Here is a 15,540-nt window from a genome sequence, read left to right as displayed (position 1 = left end):
GAGAGGGGAGGGAACAAAGCACCTATGCATCTTAAACCATCCTTTATTTTAAACTATGGTTTTTAATGTTGGATATAAGTGAGGACAATATGTGCATTGTTATTCTAAATATAAGCACCATTTCAATATCCACAATAGATCTGTCTGCTTATTATTCAGATTATCTATGTGAGGACACAAGAATGAATGACAAAAGACAGACAAAGCCAGGCTCTTTTTCAACAAGGCATCAATGTTCTTAAAATTCTTGTACCTTACCTTTCCCAAATGTGTCAAGGTTTTCCAAAGCCTTGCATTAGTGAGAAGCCAACTAAAACTAACAGGAATACAGAAGGAGGGCTTTGGGAAGGTGATAACCTACAAAACATTAGGAAGAACTTCCTGACAGTAAGAGCTGTTCGACAGTGGAATTTGCTGCCAAGGAGTGTGGTGGAGTCTCCTTCTTTGGAGGTCTTTAAGCAGAGGCTTGACAACCATATGTCAGGAGTGCTCTGATGGTGTTTCCTGCTTGGCAGGGGGTTGGACTCGATGGCCCTTGGGGTCTCTTCCAACTCTATGATTCTATGATTCTATGATTCTAAAAACTGCCCCACAAATGATATGAGATTAAGGTATCATACAGGTGTTAGAGGTATGACTGTTGGGATTTTGCTTTCCATGTGTCATCTATGCATGTGCTGGACTGTGGCATTTGAATAGGAGAGCATGTACATAGTTCCAACTATACAATCTGTACATTTCGATTTTGCAATATTCAGACCGCATAGTTGCAGACCACAGGCCTTCCTGTACTAGAGACTGAGAACTGTCTCTTTATCCTCCCAGGGGCCAGAGACACAGGTTATATTCTCTTCCAAATTTAAATCACCTTTAACATATATTTCTCCAGTCTCCTCTTTAAAAACTTTCAAGAAAAATCATGACTAGCCTAATGCAGCATTACAAATAAAGAGATTTGGCCTTTCACAACTCACTCTCTTAGCTAATCTGCTGGACCACAATAATTCCACAGCTCGCCTGCTGCATAGAACTTGGGTTCACCTAAATCCACTGACTTCAGTAACACTAAAAGAGCCCAATTCCAAAAGAAATTAAATATGCCACACATGAATGCTGCTGCAAAGGCTGCCAAAAGATAGCACACATTTTGTGATTTATAACATTTAACATCTTTTCCTTAATTTCCAGTAAGTAAGGTGGAGATCTCCTTTGAAAAGTTTATCTTTTTCTAATGTATCAGTGTTTCTAACACACAGCTTATTACCTTGAGAATTTATTCTCGGTAAGAATTTAAGACACAGCAGAAACTTGAACAAACATCATTCAACAGCCTCAACAGAGATTTTCAAGAAGCTTTATTTTGCAACACACTCTGCTGCTTTTCTGTGCTCATGGGGAATCAAAGTACATTGACTCCCCCCCCCCCAGTTTTTCACAAAGTACATTGACTTGAATATCTTGAACATCTATTAAATGAACACTTGTGTCCCAAAATATCACATCCCAAGAATAAGTCCTTGAGCCAATCTTAAAGAACAGGAGAAATGTTCAGAAATGACAAAAAGAGCAGAGTTTGAACAGGGAAATAAGGGTTCAGTAAAGCAAGGACTATCAACAAAATGGTCAAGAGCCACAAATGAGGACACTCACCCCCAAATACATCTCCGTTCTGGTAGTTTTTCCCCTTCTGAGCTTCCTCTTCATTTTGTACAGCAGAAACATGCTTGGCTGACGCACAGCCCATAGTTTCATTTAGTTAGCTCCAGCTTGACTGAGCCGCAAACCATTTCTACAGATGTGCACACATGGCCTTTATTATTTTGGGGAGTAATCCACCTTCCAGCTTTGTTGTCAGGACACTTTTTTTTAACCTGTTGACATAATACAAGAGAAACAGGACAAAAAGTCAGCAGTTGTATGAGTCCAATAGCTGTTGCCGATGCTCTCCATGGTGAAATGCCTAAAGAGGAGGACAAGCAAGAAGCCAAGACCCATTTTACATAATAAAATATATCTCCTCTCCAAAAGTCATGCCTGGGAAACCACAGACATCAACAGCACTTGTTACTCATGAGCACCCATGAATTATGAGAGGGAAGGTGATACTTTCATTTGGATAAAAGGGTTTTTTAAAAAAAAATATATCAATAAAATTTGTCATCACAAAGACAGCAGTAAATTTAATTCGACTTTTCCGACTTTCATACATGGTACTTATGGTACTTTCTAGTAGCACATTTTGAACACCTTCTAAAAAGCTCTTAGCAGTTCACAGAGTTGGCTTGAGTCCTACAAAAAAAACAAGTATCATGTGCAAATTACAAACTTTCACCCTTGGGCAGTCACAACACACTTGGCTATAGTGGGGGGTGGGGGGAGGAGATGACTACCACAAACAAACAAACCACCAGCAAACAACTCCCATGAATTTTTGAATCTACAAAGCAGGCAAATCATTATTACTTTCAACATGACTTCTGAATTCACGGAGGTGGGGATGCCCAAGTCTTGCTGCAGATTGCTCCCATAACACTAACCACATTTTATTGTTATGCTTGAATACAGTCATTACGTACCAAAATATATTTAATGGGATCTAGGTCACAGACTGAACACTAACCAACTATAGTGCTGACATGGAAGAAAATACTGCACCTTTTACCTGGTATGTTTGCCAGGTATGGAAAAGGTGGATTCCAAGTTAACTTCCCTATGAGGAAGTTTCATCATTTGGGTTCTTTTTAGTCTGGAGAAAAAGTAAGGTGCAAATACAACTGAAGTGTGCAAGATGACGCATGATGTGGAGAAAGTGGAAAAAGAGAAGATATTTCCCCTCTCTCCTAATACTAGAACCAGGAGTCTAGTTTGAACTATGAACTCCAAAACTTTGAGTGCAGATATGGCCCCCATACAAATGTACACAGAGGGGAATTTAGGAAAGCACAACTGGTTCAGTTGCGCTGGGTGCAAAGCCTTGGGGGACGCTGCAACGATGCTTTAGAATGGAGAGAGAGAGAGAGGGTGCAAATGTTTTGTATCACAAAGGGTTCTGCTGAAATTTGAGGCCACAAGGTCTGCCGCTGATGTCCACCACCATCTATCCACTCCTTTTACACACAGCTACAGGGGCGTTGTTAGGTGTGTTCTAGCATGCTCTGTCTGTTCACACAGAGACGGGGAAGGCCAAGAGACCCTGTCAATGTCTTGAGTGAAACTGTATACTGTACCGCAGCTCCCAGAATCCTCTGCAGTAACTGTGCAGGGGTTCCTTAGTAGTAAATATAAACATGGGCATAGCCAGGATTTTTGTGGGAGGGGGGCAGAACCTCCATTTGCTATGTATTTTTATTGATTTTTATTGATTTGGGGGGCAGCTGTCCCTCCCTGCCCCCCTGGCTATGCCCATGGATATAAATGTGAAATGAATTTTATCAATTTGCAAAATTAGAAATGTGGTGATTCAGTGGATCACCCCAGAATATTGGTACACATGGAGGCGCTGGGGGAAAGAACGCCTGGTGTTTGGATGACTGAATGAATCCCGGGTATTCAACAAAAGCCTACAATTCCCAAGCATAAACTCTGGCAGATAACAGCACAGCTTTTCAGTGAAAACAGTCCAGCAGCAATAAACAGAAGCAATGCTAAATAGGCCATTGTTTCAATAATCAACTCTACTTTCCAGACTCCTAGTTCACATCTAACCACTATTCTGATGTAAAAATGGCTGATTGGATGCCAGATGGGACATCTAAATAGACTAACACACAAAAAGCCTCACATGCACTCTTACATAGACACTCGATTTGCACATTTGAAGCAAGGGACTCTTTAGGAAGGAGTCAGAAAAAGCCACAAAACATGTACAAATTTAATACAGTGGTACCTCGGGTTACAGACGCTTCAGGTTACAAACTCCGCTAACCAGGAAGTGGTTGCTCCAGGTTAAGAACTTTGCCCCAGGATAAGAACGGAAATTGCGCGCCAGCAGTGCAGCGGCAGTGGGAGACCCCATTAGCGAAAGCACGCTTCAGGTTAAGAACCGTTTCAGGTTAAGAACAGACCTCTGGAACAAATTAAATTCTTAACCCAAGGTACCACTGTACAGCAGAAAACTCATCCAAATATAAACAGTTAACTTATTAAACATCACAATAATTTCATAATTATCTGCCTATGTATTTCTAATAGTATAACCACATCAGTAATTTTTGATATAACTGTTAAAACTACTCTGAAAATTTATTGTTCCAAAAATGAAACTTTCATCTGCTTGTAAATATTAAGATTATACCAACAAGAATGAGTCTTTCTGTAAAAAAAAAAAGACTTTTAATCAAGTCTTACTGACTAGTGATGACTAGTGATTTCAATCGTAATTTCAATCGATTTGATTTAAATCAAATCCACCCTGGAGGGGTGTAAAAGTCATCTGTTTTGAGGAAGCATTGCCTTAAGGTAGAAAGACAGGAAATAGTAAATTGGGAAGTGTTGCTGCTGCTGTTGCTGTTTTCCCTGCCCATCCGACTGGGTTGCCAACAGAAAATACAAAAACACAACTGAACATCACACATGGAAAGCTTCCCAATCCAGCGCTGCCTTCAGATGTCTACAGAAGATGTTTCTAACTGGTATTTTTTTGCTTCTGTCAGTGGGTCACAAGTGACTTGTACAGGTCTCTGTGTTAGAGAGAAGCTAATGCTTTCCTTTCTTTTTAGTGGGTTAATTGCAACCATGTGAGAGAGGGAAGGGTAATGTACCGTGTGGTGTGGGCAGGTTCTTGGGCTTAGTCTACTGGATAGATTGTTGTTCAGCCAATCACTGTCACTCACCCTAAAGCAACTTCAAAGGGTGCTTGTGAATGATAAACGAGACGGGGATTAGATATTCCACTTTGGGGTTTTCAGAGAATTAAATCTTCTGAATATTATCTAATTTGAATGAATTCTCCAGTGTTCTCCTCTTGGGAGCAGGGGGTGTCTTCAGACGTCGTTGGATCCGGTAGGCTTAGAGATATTGACATAAGAAATGCAGCAAACTGTCGGACCCAGTTAGACCACTTCCTCTGAAGAATACAAAGAACTCTTCTTTCTGCTTATGAGTTAGGTTGAGATTGCCAACCTGATCTGCTCTCAGCACCTGGTACTTAAAGAACACGATGTCCTAACAAGAATCCAGGGAGTAAAAAAGTCAGCAAAGAATGCCTTCTGAGTTTATTTTAATTTTGTGTGATAGCACGGCAGTTTGAGTTCTCCGCTGGGTTTTCACTCATACCTTAAATTAAGAAGAAGAAGCTGCAGTGAAATAACAAATGGAAAAATCAATTGAGCTGCTTGTTAAAATTCCCTACCATGTAACTTAACATTGTACAGTGGTACCTCAGGTTAAGTACTTAATTTGTTCTGGAGGTCCATTCTTAACCTGAAACTGTTCTTAACCTGAAGCACCACTTTAGCTAATGGGGCCTCCTGCTGCTGCCACGCCGCCGGAGCACGATTTCTGTTCTCATCCTGAAGCAAAGTTCTTAACCCGAGGTACTATTTCTGGGTTAGCGGAGTCTGTAACCTGAAGCGTATGTAACCCGAGGTACCACTGTACTACTACGTACTACAACAAAAGAGAGACTTACATGTAAACAAAAACTATTTATCTGTGCAATATTTTAATTTTGGTCTCCTGAGCAATTAATTTCCCCTTACGAAGCGAAACGAAAGGAAGGGAAAGTCCAATTTTGACCAATTTGAAAGCCTAAGCAAACAGCTTTCCATTTTTTCACCAGCAGCGAAAACTTCCACCTTGACTGAGATCAGCCTTGTTGTCTACTATGGATTCCTGTCAATTGCCAAGGATTCTGGGGTGAGCTCTAGAGTCCACACTCAGATCACACAGTCAGGTCTTTGGGGCCTCAGGGTCACCCCACACAAACCAAGCATGTCCCCCAAAACTCCCTCTGCAGCTGAATGTTGAAGGAGGCTAAGGGCAGAGGGAAATCTGTTTCTCAGCAAATTTCATCTGCTGTCACCAGTATTCACGCCAAAGATTCCCTGAAAAAACTAGAAGGAACTCCTGGGTTCCTCAGAACAAGATTTGAAGATTATTGGCATAAGTAGTATGAGATACCCATTACCACAGTAAATTTAGAAATAAAATAATTTTTAATGTGAAAGTCTAAGAAATCCCATCTTCATCTATTTAATGAAAAGAAATCATTTTATCTTTGGTTTTTATGCCCAATGAGGGATTATGAAAACCAGCTTTTAAAAAATGACTGCATCTATTTATTTTTACAAGAAATTCTTCCTTTTCAAATAGCACTCTTAACAACCTTTGTATAAAGAAATATTCATTTAAACTCCAGACTAAACAATCATTCTGAGACATGCTAACATGCTTCTATAATGAAATAATGGATCATATGGTATTTAAACACAAATATCTGGGGACGCGGGTGGCGCTGTGGGTAAAACCTCAATGCCTAGGACTTGCCGATCGTATGGTCCGAGGTTCAAATCCCCGTGGCGGGGTAAGCTCCCGTCGCTCGGTACCAGCTCCTGCCCACCTAGCAGTTCGAAAGCACCCCTAAGTGCAAGTAGATAAATAGGTACCGCTTTATAGCGGGAAGGTAAACGGTGTTTCTGTGTGCTGCGCTGGTGCTGGATCGCCAGAGCAGCTTCGTCACACTGGCCACGTGACCCGGAAGTGTCTCCGGACAGCGCTGGCCCCCAGCCTCTTAAGTGAGATGGGCGCACAACCCTAGAGTTGGACACGACTGGCCCGTACTGGCAGGGGTACCTTTATCTTTACCTATCTGGGGTCCCACTGCCCAACAAGTTCATGTAGACACTACACCAAAGGTGAAATGAATCCACATAATGCAACACAACAAATGCAAAGGCAGGTATGTTTTCTGGTTCCCTATACAGGTCCACAACAAATGCTAACCCTCCCCTGCTGTGCTAAGTAACTAAAAATACAAAGCAATATGCAATTGTTCCGTGTGCACAATCTATGACAGCAGCTCATTGAGAACAAGAATGCAGAAGAACATCAATATATGCATTGTGCACCAATTTTCCATCTATTGTTTGTACAAGATTTATGTTCACATATGTTAATATCCCTGAAATGAGGAGTCTCTCTTCTATGAAGCTGGTGCCCTCATTATGAGTTTTGATTTCCTGTGCCTATCACCATATTGCATTTTTTATGGCTTGTCTTGATGGATTCAGGCAGATAATGAGGAACAGCTAAGGGAGCTGGGCATGTTTAGCCTGGAGAAGAGGAGGTTAAGGGGTGATATGATAGCCATGTTCAAATATATAAAAGGATGTCACATAGAGGAGGGAGAAAGGTTGTTTTTCTGCTGCTCCAGAGAAGCGGACACGGAGCAATGGTTCCAAACTACAAGAAAGAAGATTCCACCTAAACATTAGGAAGAACTTCCTGACAGTAAGAGCTGTTTGACAGTGGAATTTGCTGCCAAGGAGTGTGGTGGAGTCTCCTTCTTTGGAGGTCTTTAAGCAGAGGCTTGACAACCATATGTCAGGAGTGCTCTGATGGTGTTTCCTGCTTGGCAGGGGGTTGGACTCGATGGCCCTTGTGGTCTCTTCCAACTCTATGATTCTATGATTCTATAATCAAGTAGAGTAATAACAACATCATAAAGGATAGGAGGAGTGCCACTAGAGAAACACGTAGACTAGTAGTAGAAGATAGCAGGTAAATTCACATTTCAGGAAATGATTTCCCAGGAAATAAACATGCTAGTCTGCAGTAGCAAAAATAATCTCACAGCGCAAATGCTATGTCATGGTGAGCGATCTATGACCGCTTACATTTTTTCACTCTACATACTAAGACACACTCACACTCACATATAGTGTGTGTTTCTTTCAGCACTTCTTCCACCTGTCAATGTAGACTCCAGTGCATAAAAGCTTAAGCCACAATACAAGTTAGTCTTTCAAATGTTGTGAGGCAATTTGGGGTGCTAATTCTTCAATTAAAGGTAAAGGAACCCCTGACCATTAGGTCCAGTCGTGGCCGACTCTGGGGTTGCTGCGCTCATCTCGCTTTATTGGCCGAGGGAGCCAGCGTACAGCTTCCGGGTCATGTGGCCAGCATGACGAAGCCGCTTCTGGCGAACCAGAGCAGCGCACGGAAACGCCGTTTACCTTCCCGCCATTTACCTTCCTATTTATCTACTTGCACTTTGACGTGCTTTCGAATTGCTAGGTTGGCAGGATCAGGGACCGAGCAACGGGAGCTCACCCCGTCGCGGGGATTCGAACCGCCGACCTTTCGATCGGCAAGCCCAAGAGGCTCAGTGGTTTAGACCACAGCACCACCCACGTCAATTAGCTTATTGCAAACATACAACCTTGGGGAGGGTAGAGAATTGATTGACACATGCTCATTGTGTCCCTAAAGTTAGGTCTTTTAGAGGTTCGTTTGACAACATCCTCCAAGAACATAATAAAGTTAATAATAATAATAATGTATTAAAAGATATTACTCATGTCTTGTCTGTGTTAGAAGAGGATGACTGACTTAATTTAATACCGACAACCAGGACACTTCTAACAGTGACTGTGTATTCTGTGGGCCCATTTGCACTGTACTCCCACCAAGACCTGTCATGGCCACCTCCTCCACTGCAGAGCCACATATCCTAAAATATAAGCACAACAACTTCACAGCATCAACAATCCAGTAGGGTCATTCCATATCAAGTGATCCAACTTTTTTACCTCATGTCATCCCATTTTAGTATTTTGTACAATTGTTGAATGATCAAAGCTAAACTTAAATCGAAAATGTTAATTATTTATCTCATCCTGTTTGTGAGTTGTGGGAGTTTGAAATTTCAAAAAATTGACAATTTTGGCCTTGCCTGACTACACTATAATACAGTCAAACATCGGTTGTCGAACATAATCCGTTTTGAAAGCCCATTCAACTTCCAAAACATTTGACAACCGAGGCATGGCTTCCAAACTGATTGCAAGAGCTTCTTGCACTCAAGCAGAAGCTGCACCGGACACCCAGGCTCTGAAAAACCTTCGAAAACTGGAGCATTTACTTCTGGGTTTTTGGCGTTTGGGAGCTGAAAAGTTCAAAAATGGAGCCATTTGAGAACCAAGGTTTGACTGTACAGTGGTACCTCCGGTTGCAAACAGGATCCATTCTGGAGTCCCATTTGCAACGTGAAAATCCCGAAACTTGAAGCCCCATATCTGCGCATGCACTAAGCGCGAAACCTGGAAGTAGCCCTTTCCGGCACTTCCGGGTTGCCGCGGGACAAAAACATAACATGAGGCAGACATAACATGAGGTATGACTGTAATAGTAATAATCATAATACCGCACCCCATATTTTGTATATTAAAGGCTATATGTTGTTGGTTTTCTTTTCTTCTATAATGGGGTTACATTATGTTCAAAATAGGGCATAGCTAACAGAAAGGTTAGGAGAAAGGAGAAAACGAGGGGGTGCTACAAATGAATTGTTCAGTGTCAAAATCTAACATTTGTCACTGCAATGTGCGCCACACAAATGTCTAAGTGGCTGAGAAAGCATGCGGATGCTCAGAATGGAAAGCAGACCAGCATGCAGCTGAGTCAGAGAGATGAAGCAAAACCCTGTACACAAAATTATATATTGTCATGGCCTGTGCACAAACCTCACCTTCTCTATTTTTAGCTCCTTCACAGGAAATGAGTCAAGGATGACAGCAGTACCATTCAGTCTCAGACCATGTATGAAACAGCATATTAAGCATGCCTTGTACTGGTGGTTTTCAAAGTTTTTGCCTTCAAGAAACATTTTTGACTTGTCTTGAGGAAGTGTCTTTGTCTACTTGAGGCTACCTTTGAAGGTGATCTGGAAACTGCAACTAATCCAGAATGCGGCAGCTAGACTGGTGACTGGGAGTCACCTGAAAGACCTACATTGGCTCCCAGTATGTTTCTGACCACAATTCAAAGTGTTGGTGCTGACCTTTCAAGCCCTAAATGGCCTTGGTCAAGTATACCTCAAGGAGCATCTCCACCCCCATTGTTCATCCCGGACTCTGAGGTCCAGCGCCGAGGGCCTTCTAGCAGTTCCCTCACTGTGAAAAGCAAAGTTATAGGGAACCAGGCAGAGGGCCTTCTCAGTAGTGGCACCCTCCCTATGGAATGCCCTCCCTTTAGATGTCAAGGAAATAAACAACTATCTGACTTTTAGGAGACTTTTAGGAATGCAGTCTTGTATCAGTAAGTTTTTAATGTTTGATGTTTTAGAACGGGGGTCGGCAAGGTTTACCTTGCCTGGGCCAGATCAGTCCGGCGGAGCCTCTTCCATGGGCCAGATAGCGAGCGCGCATGAGCGATTTCTGGTGTCTGCACACACAGAGACATGATTTCCAACGCTGCAGAAGTGGGGACTCGCCAAGCGGGCAGCTTGGTTCTGGGGCGGCTCACAGTCCCTGAGGCCACTTCCAGCCCATGGGCCGCAGGTTGCCAACACCTGTTTTAGTATGTTCTGATATATGCTGTGAGCCGCTCCGAGTGGCTGGGGAAGCCCAGCTAGATGGGTGGGGTATAAATAATAATTTGATGATGATGATGATGATGATGTAACTCCATACAAATTGCAGATACAGTCATACACACCTGGATTTTGGTTTTCATTATTTAATAATTTTTTACCCCATGTTTTCATAAATCCTCTACACAATGCAGCTTTCACTGTGTCTAAAACTGATTTACAAATAGTGCAAAATGTAGAAGGGAAAACAGTCCACAAATTAATCGAATGAATAAAATAACGAAGTAACATTAAAAACCAAGAATTGACTGCACAAAATACCCTATATTACTCTTTCCACTAAACACCTTTGAAACATTACAAGGGATGAGGACTTCCCTGGGAGTTCCCATAGATCTGCAGAGGCTGGTCCCACTTTTGCCAACAGGAATTTTTATTCTGGACCTATTACTTGGAAGCTGATACTAAATCTGAACCCATCAAATCTAGCTTAATTTCTGCAGGTTTATAGAGATTGCCTTGATGAAACAGGATACTCCATTCAGTCAGCATCACCTTTCTTCCAGATATTAGTAGTGTTCTTTTGCCCAGGTCTGGGAAATATTCAGCGATCTTTGCAACCCATGAAAACAAGGATCACACTTCTGCAACAGCCATGAAGGTTGTTCAATGTCTGGACAAGGTGACATGTGCAACTGCAATGACACTCCCTAACCTGCCACCTGCCTGGCTGCTACATGTTCCAGGAGAGGAGATAAGTGGCTAGCCACACCTCTGGCACAGTCAACTTCAAGTTGAGGAAACTGAAAGCTTACTGAAATTAGCAGTTGTTGACATGAGATGCTGTTGGCCAGGCATTAAGTGGGCGCTTCAACAAAGCAAAACTTATCAGTATCAGATCAATAGCAAATCATATGGCAGGGCCATTGTAACCCTGTGCAAGTGCCAAGGATTATATTGGAATCTGAAAGATAGGGATTGGATTGAACATATAAATGTTTGTGGGAGTTATCCTTTTTCTTTCCAAGATCAGTCACTTGGTATTTGGTGAAATTGCTAATACGTGGACAAGACTTTGAGGGGGAAAGGCCCAACGTCATAAGATAAAATCTGTTGCTCTTACTTCCTTTCAAGTGACCTTTAGAAGCATAAGGGGTTTGTGCTTCTTGCCTTGCCTATCCTGCTTATGATAGCCGAACAATGCAAACCCCAGAGAAAAGTCAACATGTAAACTTAAAGGCAGGTGGGAAGCCTAAGCAGGCAATTTAAGCCGTTATACTAATTTGCTAACTTTCCCCCAACAAGTGGGTTTCCAAAGGGCAATCATCTCACCTCAGGCAACAAGGGAAAAACAACTCATTTCCAGGAGCAAAAGAACAACATCAAGCCCCAATTCATAAATCACTATGTATCAGGAATGGGAAATGGTTGACCATCCAGATGTTGTTGGATTCTTGTCTCCCACTAGCCCCAGCCAGCGTAGCCAACTGCGATGGTTCATGGGAGTTGCAAGTCCAACAAGAAGGACCACAGGTTCCCCATCCCCATTTATTGATTAAGCGCTAACCTTTCAAGAAGTTTTGGTATGTATTAAAAACCAGCTGCAGCTATCTGCCAACATCAATTCACAACATTGTCAGCCATCCCATTTTCAATATCATCCCATTGCCACTCTCCCCCCCCCCCCCTTTAAATGGAGTTTAACTGAGGAAATGCTTCAACTGTTCTAGTCTGGGTTTTAGAAAACACCATTAACAGCTGTGAGAAAGTTTGCAGTTTTGCTTAAGAGACTATGAAGAATTTTTTAAAAATAGAATCTCTCAACTACATACTGGAAATGTCAAAATAATTTCCATTCATGTACTATCTCTACAACTTTGTAATAAAATATTGGATAATTTTCATTAAAATTGTCAAAAAACAGAAATCCCACCAGCAAAAAACAATTAAAATACCTTGAGCAAAAGTTTGATCAAGCAGAAGCAGTAAACAAGCATTTGAACTGCCTTTGTCTCCAGCTTTAGGAAAGTTTTTTGCTTATTGCCCCTTACTTTGAACTTTTTTCATATATTGACACAGCTACACATCTCTTCCCCCCCCCCCATAAAAATCAACTAACCTGAGAAGCGTTAGTTTTAAAAAAGAGGCACAAACTTCAAATGGATGACTACACCCACGCAAGCGAGTGGATGCACAAAGCCCCCACAGAGGAAGCCATCCCTCACCTCTGATGCCTGGGATTGGCAGAGGAAGTAGTAAGCAAGTGTACAGAATATACACTTATATGCAGCCTACTTCGTCTCTACTTCTGCAAGTTTCCCCATCAGTTTCTGCTGCTGCCCCATTTGAGGGTTTTTTATTAATACACACACTGGGCACTTTACACTGAATGAGCATCTTTCTTTAATTTTTTTTTTTAACCCAAGCTAAAACCAAGGAAACCCACCTTGTCATACCAAAAAATTCAAAAACCAAGTACAGTTAAATTTTTTTTGTTTTCTGTTACCCAACCCTCATACAACTCTGTACTGGCCTTCTAGGGATTTTTTTGGCGAGCAGGGAAGAGGAAGATGCCATCTGTCTAATGTGCCCTTTCTGCCCCAACCCCCCAACTGCCAGGATAAAGAAGGTCAAAAGAGCTGCTCCCTCCCCCCCCCCCCGAAACTACTGCAGCTTGCTTACCTGCTCTCTCCCAGAAGAGTGGGCAGGCAAATGAGGTGAGCAGCTGGCAGCAGTCGAGGAAGAAAAGTAACAGCAGCAACCAGGAGAGCAAGTGGGCAAGAGAGCTAAGCAGGTGTTGACCATCAAGGGAAGCAACAGGGGCTTCAGATCCTGGCTGAAGCATGAATTCAGTTGGTAACTGGTTTCTATATATTGAACATATTATATTGATATATTGTCCAAAACCTGTTCGAGGTCCATATCGTCATATCAGTTTCATAATTTTTTACTTGGCAATATTTCACGAATCATGATGTGTATACACTATGCAAAAATCACAATGTGGGGGAAACAGTGAAGCCAGCCAATGCTTCTCTTGATTCCTGCAGCTCCTGTTAACTCTGCCAGCTCAGCTCTCTGCTGCCTCATGTAGTAGGCTGGAAATCACAAGAGTAAGAACCAGCAAAAATCACAATGCAGGAAAAACCATAAAGCCAACCAGAGCCTCTACACAGCTCCATCCTTATTTCAGACCTTGTTATATATCGGTATATCACAACGTTTAGCTGGCGATATCACGATGCTGAAAACCAGAAATTGCCCAACCCTACTGCCTTCCTATATAAAGATACAGAGGCAATGGGGATGTCTTCAGCAAATGATACTAAAATCCAGTAGAAGATTGAAGAAATCCAAGCAGGGCATCTGAAAGTAAACACAATTGCCAATCTCCTGGCCATGCCAGATGCCAAACATTACAACCCCAGACACCGGTCTTAAGAGAGCCCCAAATACAGTGGAACCTCAGCTTATATTACCCTTGGGTAATGTAAACTTTGGGTTACGAAAGCAGCAAACCTGGAAGTATTTTTCCGGGTTTCGCCACTCGTGCATGTGCAGAAGCACTCTTGCACCACACACATGTGCTCTATCGCACCACGTGCATGCACAGAACAAGTACCTCTGGTTGCGGAAACCTCAGGATCTGATCAGAGCTCCAGAACAGATCCCGTCTGCAACCAGAGGTACCACTGTAATCTGGTCCCATCCTGATTTGCCCCCTCTCTTCATCAGAGGTTGGTGGATGTAGGACTATTAGCCATGGCAACTAAACAAAATCTTTTTGCAAAAGAAGTACACTTCCAGTCACCACAATCTAGAGGCACACAATAAGGAACCACCAGGGCTTTTTTTCAGCTGGAACTCGCTGGAACTCAGTTCCGGCACCACTGGGCACCATTGCCATTTTAAGAGAACAAGGGAGGTGTTCCTGATGAGTTCTGGTACCTCTTTTTAGAAAAACAGAACTGAGAACAACTGTACCCTTTATTACTTCACTAGATAGCCTCTACAGGCATCTGGCTAGCGGCTGCTTCAGACAGAAGCAATGGATTAGGTAAGAAATTGGTTCTGTTCCAGCAAGCCAGTTTGCCCTGCGTTACCATGTGCAAAGTAACTTGCAATTAGCTGCTTAGGCAGGATTCTACCCCCAGTAGCTTTATTTATCTCAGGAGTGGAGTGCCGAGAGAGAGAGAGAGAGAGAGAGAGAGAGAGAGACGCACACACCTAAAAGTAGTTCAAGGCCGTGTGGGCTTGCACAACCTATTGAAATAGGTCAACTTAATAGATGCTGCATGTCTATAAACAAATCAGTAAGAGGATGGTGGCCAGAGGAGCTTAGCTCCCAAATATCGGCTGACCGATTGCCTCAGATTTAAAGAGAAACAAAATGTCTCCTAGCCACAAGGCCTGAACATTGCAAACTCTGCTCATCAATCAAAGAGACATGGCATTTGGAAGAGCAGCACTGATTAATGAATACCTCAGCTGGGCAGTGAAGCAGGCTGGCTAAATACAGCGACTCCTCCCATATGCTGTTTCCCTCATACTATGTGCGTGCTTCAATTATTCCGAGCTCTGTTCTAACTGCTAAATGCAGGCATGTGGGGTTTTTTTTGGGGGGGGGGTGCAATGAAGAATTTCAAGGTTGGCACAAATCACTATTACTCTCAGAGATAACTCAGTTCAGTAGAAAGCATTTTCAGGGCAAGCATACTGGTGGCAAGGTAGGACCAGGCCTTTCCTACTTACAGAAATTTAAACATATGCTGCTAAAGACTTTCACATTATCAACAACACAAAACAAAAAGCAGGCCAGCCTGCCACTGCCAAATGCTGCCCATTGACAGAAATAAACCAAGTGCCAAGATTGAAATTGCAGGTCCCCCTCTGGATTCAACAGATGTTAAGTTTTCTATTCTTTAATGCTTTGATGCTTAAAACATGTTGGGAAGGTCTACCAAGTACCAGACAAGGAAAATGAAAATTACATGAAGCAGCTTCTTAAA

General features: G+C 42.4%; 1 protein-coding gene across 1 annotated transcript in view; it reads right to left on the bottom strand.

Moving 5' to 3' along the window:
- LOC309344740 (uncharacterized protein C1orf21) overlaps positions 1-15,540 on the bottom strand; it is a 170,053-nt gene that overhangs the window by 115,520 nt on the left and 38,993 nt on the right. Inside the window, exon 2 of the mRNA XM_081867407.1 lies at positions 1,651-1,871. Within this exon, the coding sequence (XP_081723533.1) occupies positions 1,651-1,744 (94 nt within the window). The 5' untranslated portion in view covers positions 1,745-1,871. The remainder of the gene's footprint in view (positions 1-1,650; positions 1,872-15,540) is intronic.

Source organism: Podarcis erhardii, assembly GCF_964252035.2.
Source record: "Podarcis erhardii genome assembly, chromosome: 6".
Taxonomy (NCBI): Eukaryota; Metazoa; Chordata; class Lepidosauria; order Squamata; family Lacertidae; genus Podarcis; species Podarcis erhardii.
Note: the sequence above shows the minus strand (reverse complement) of the source record. Positions and strands in the feature narration are given on the sequence as shown.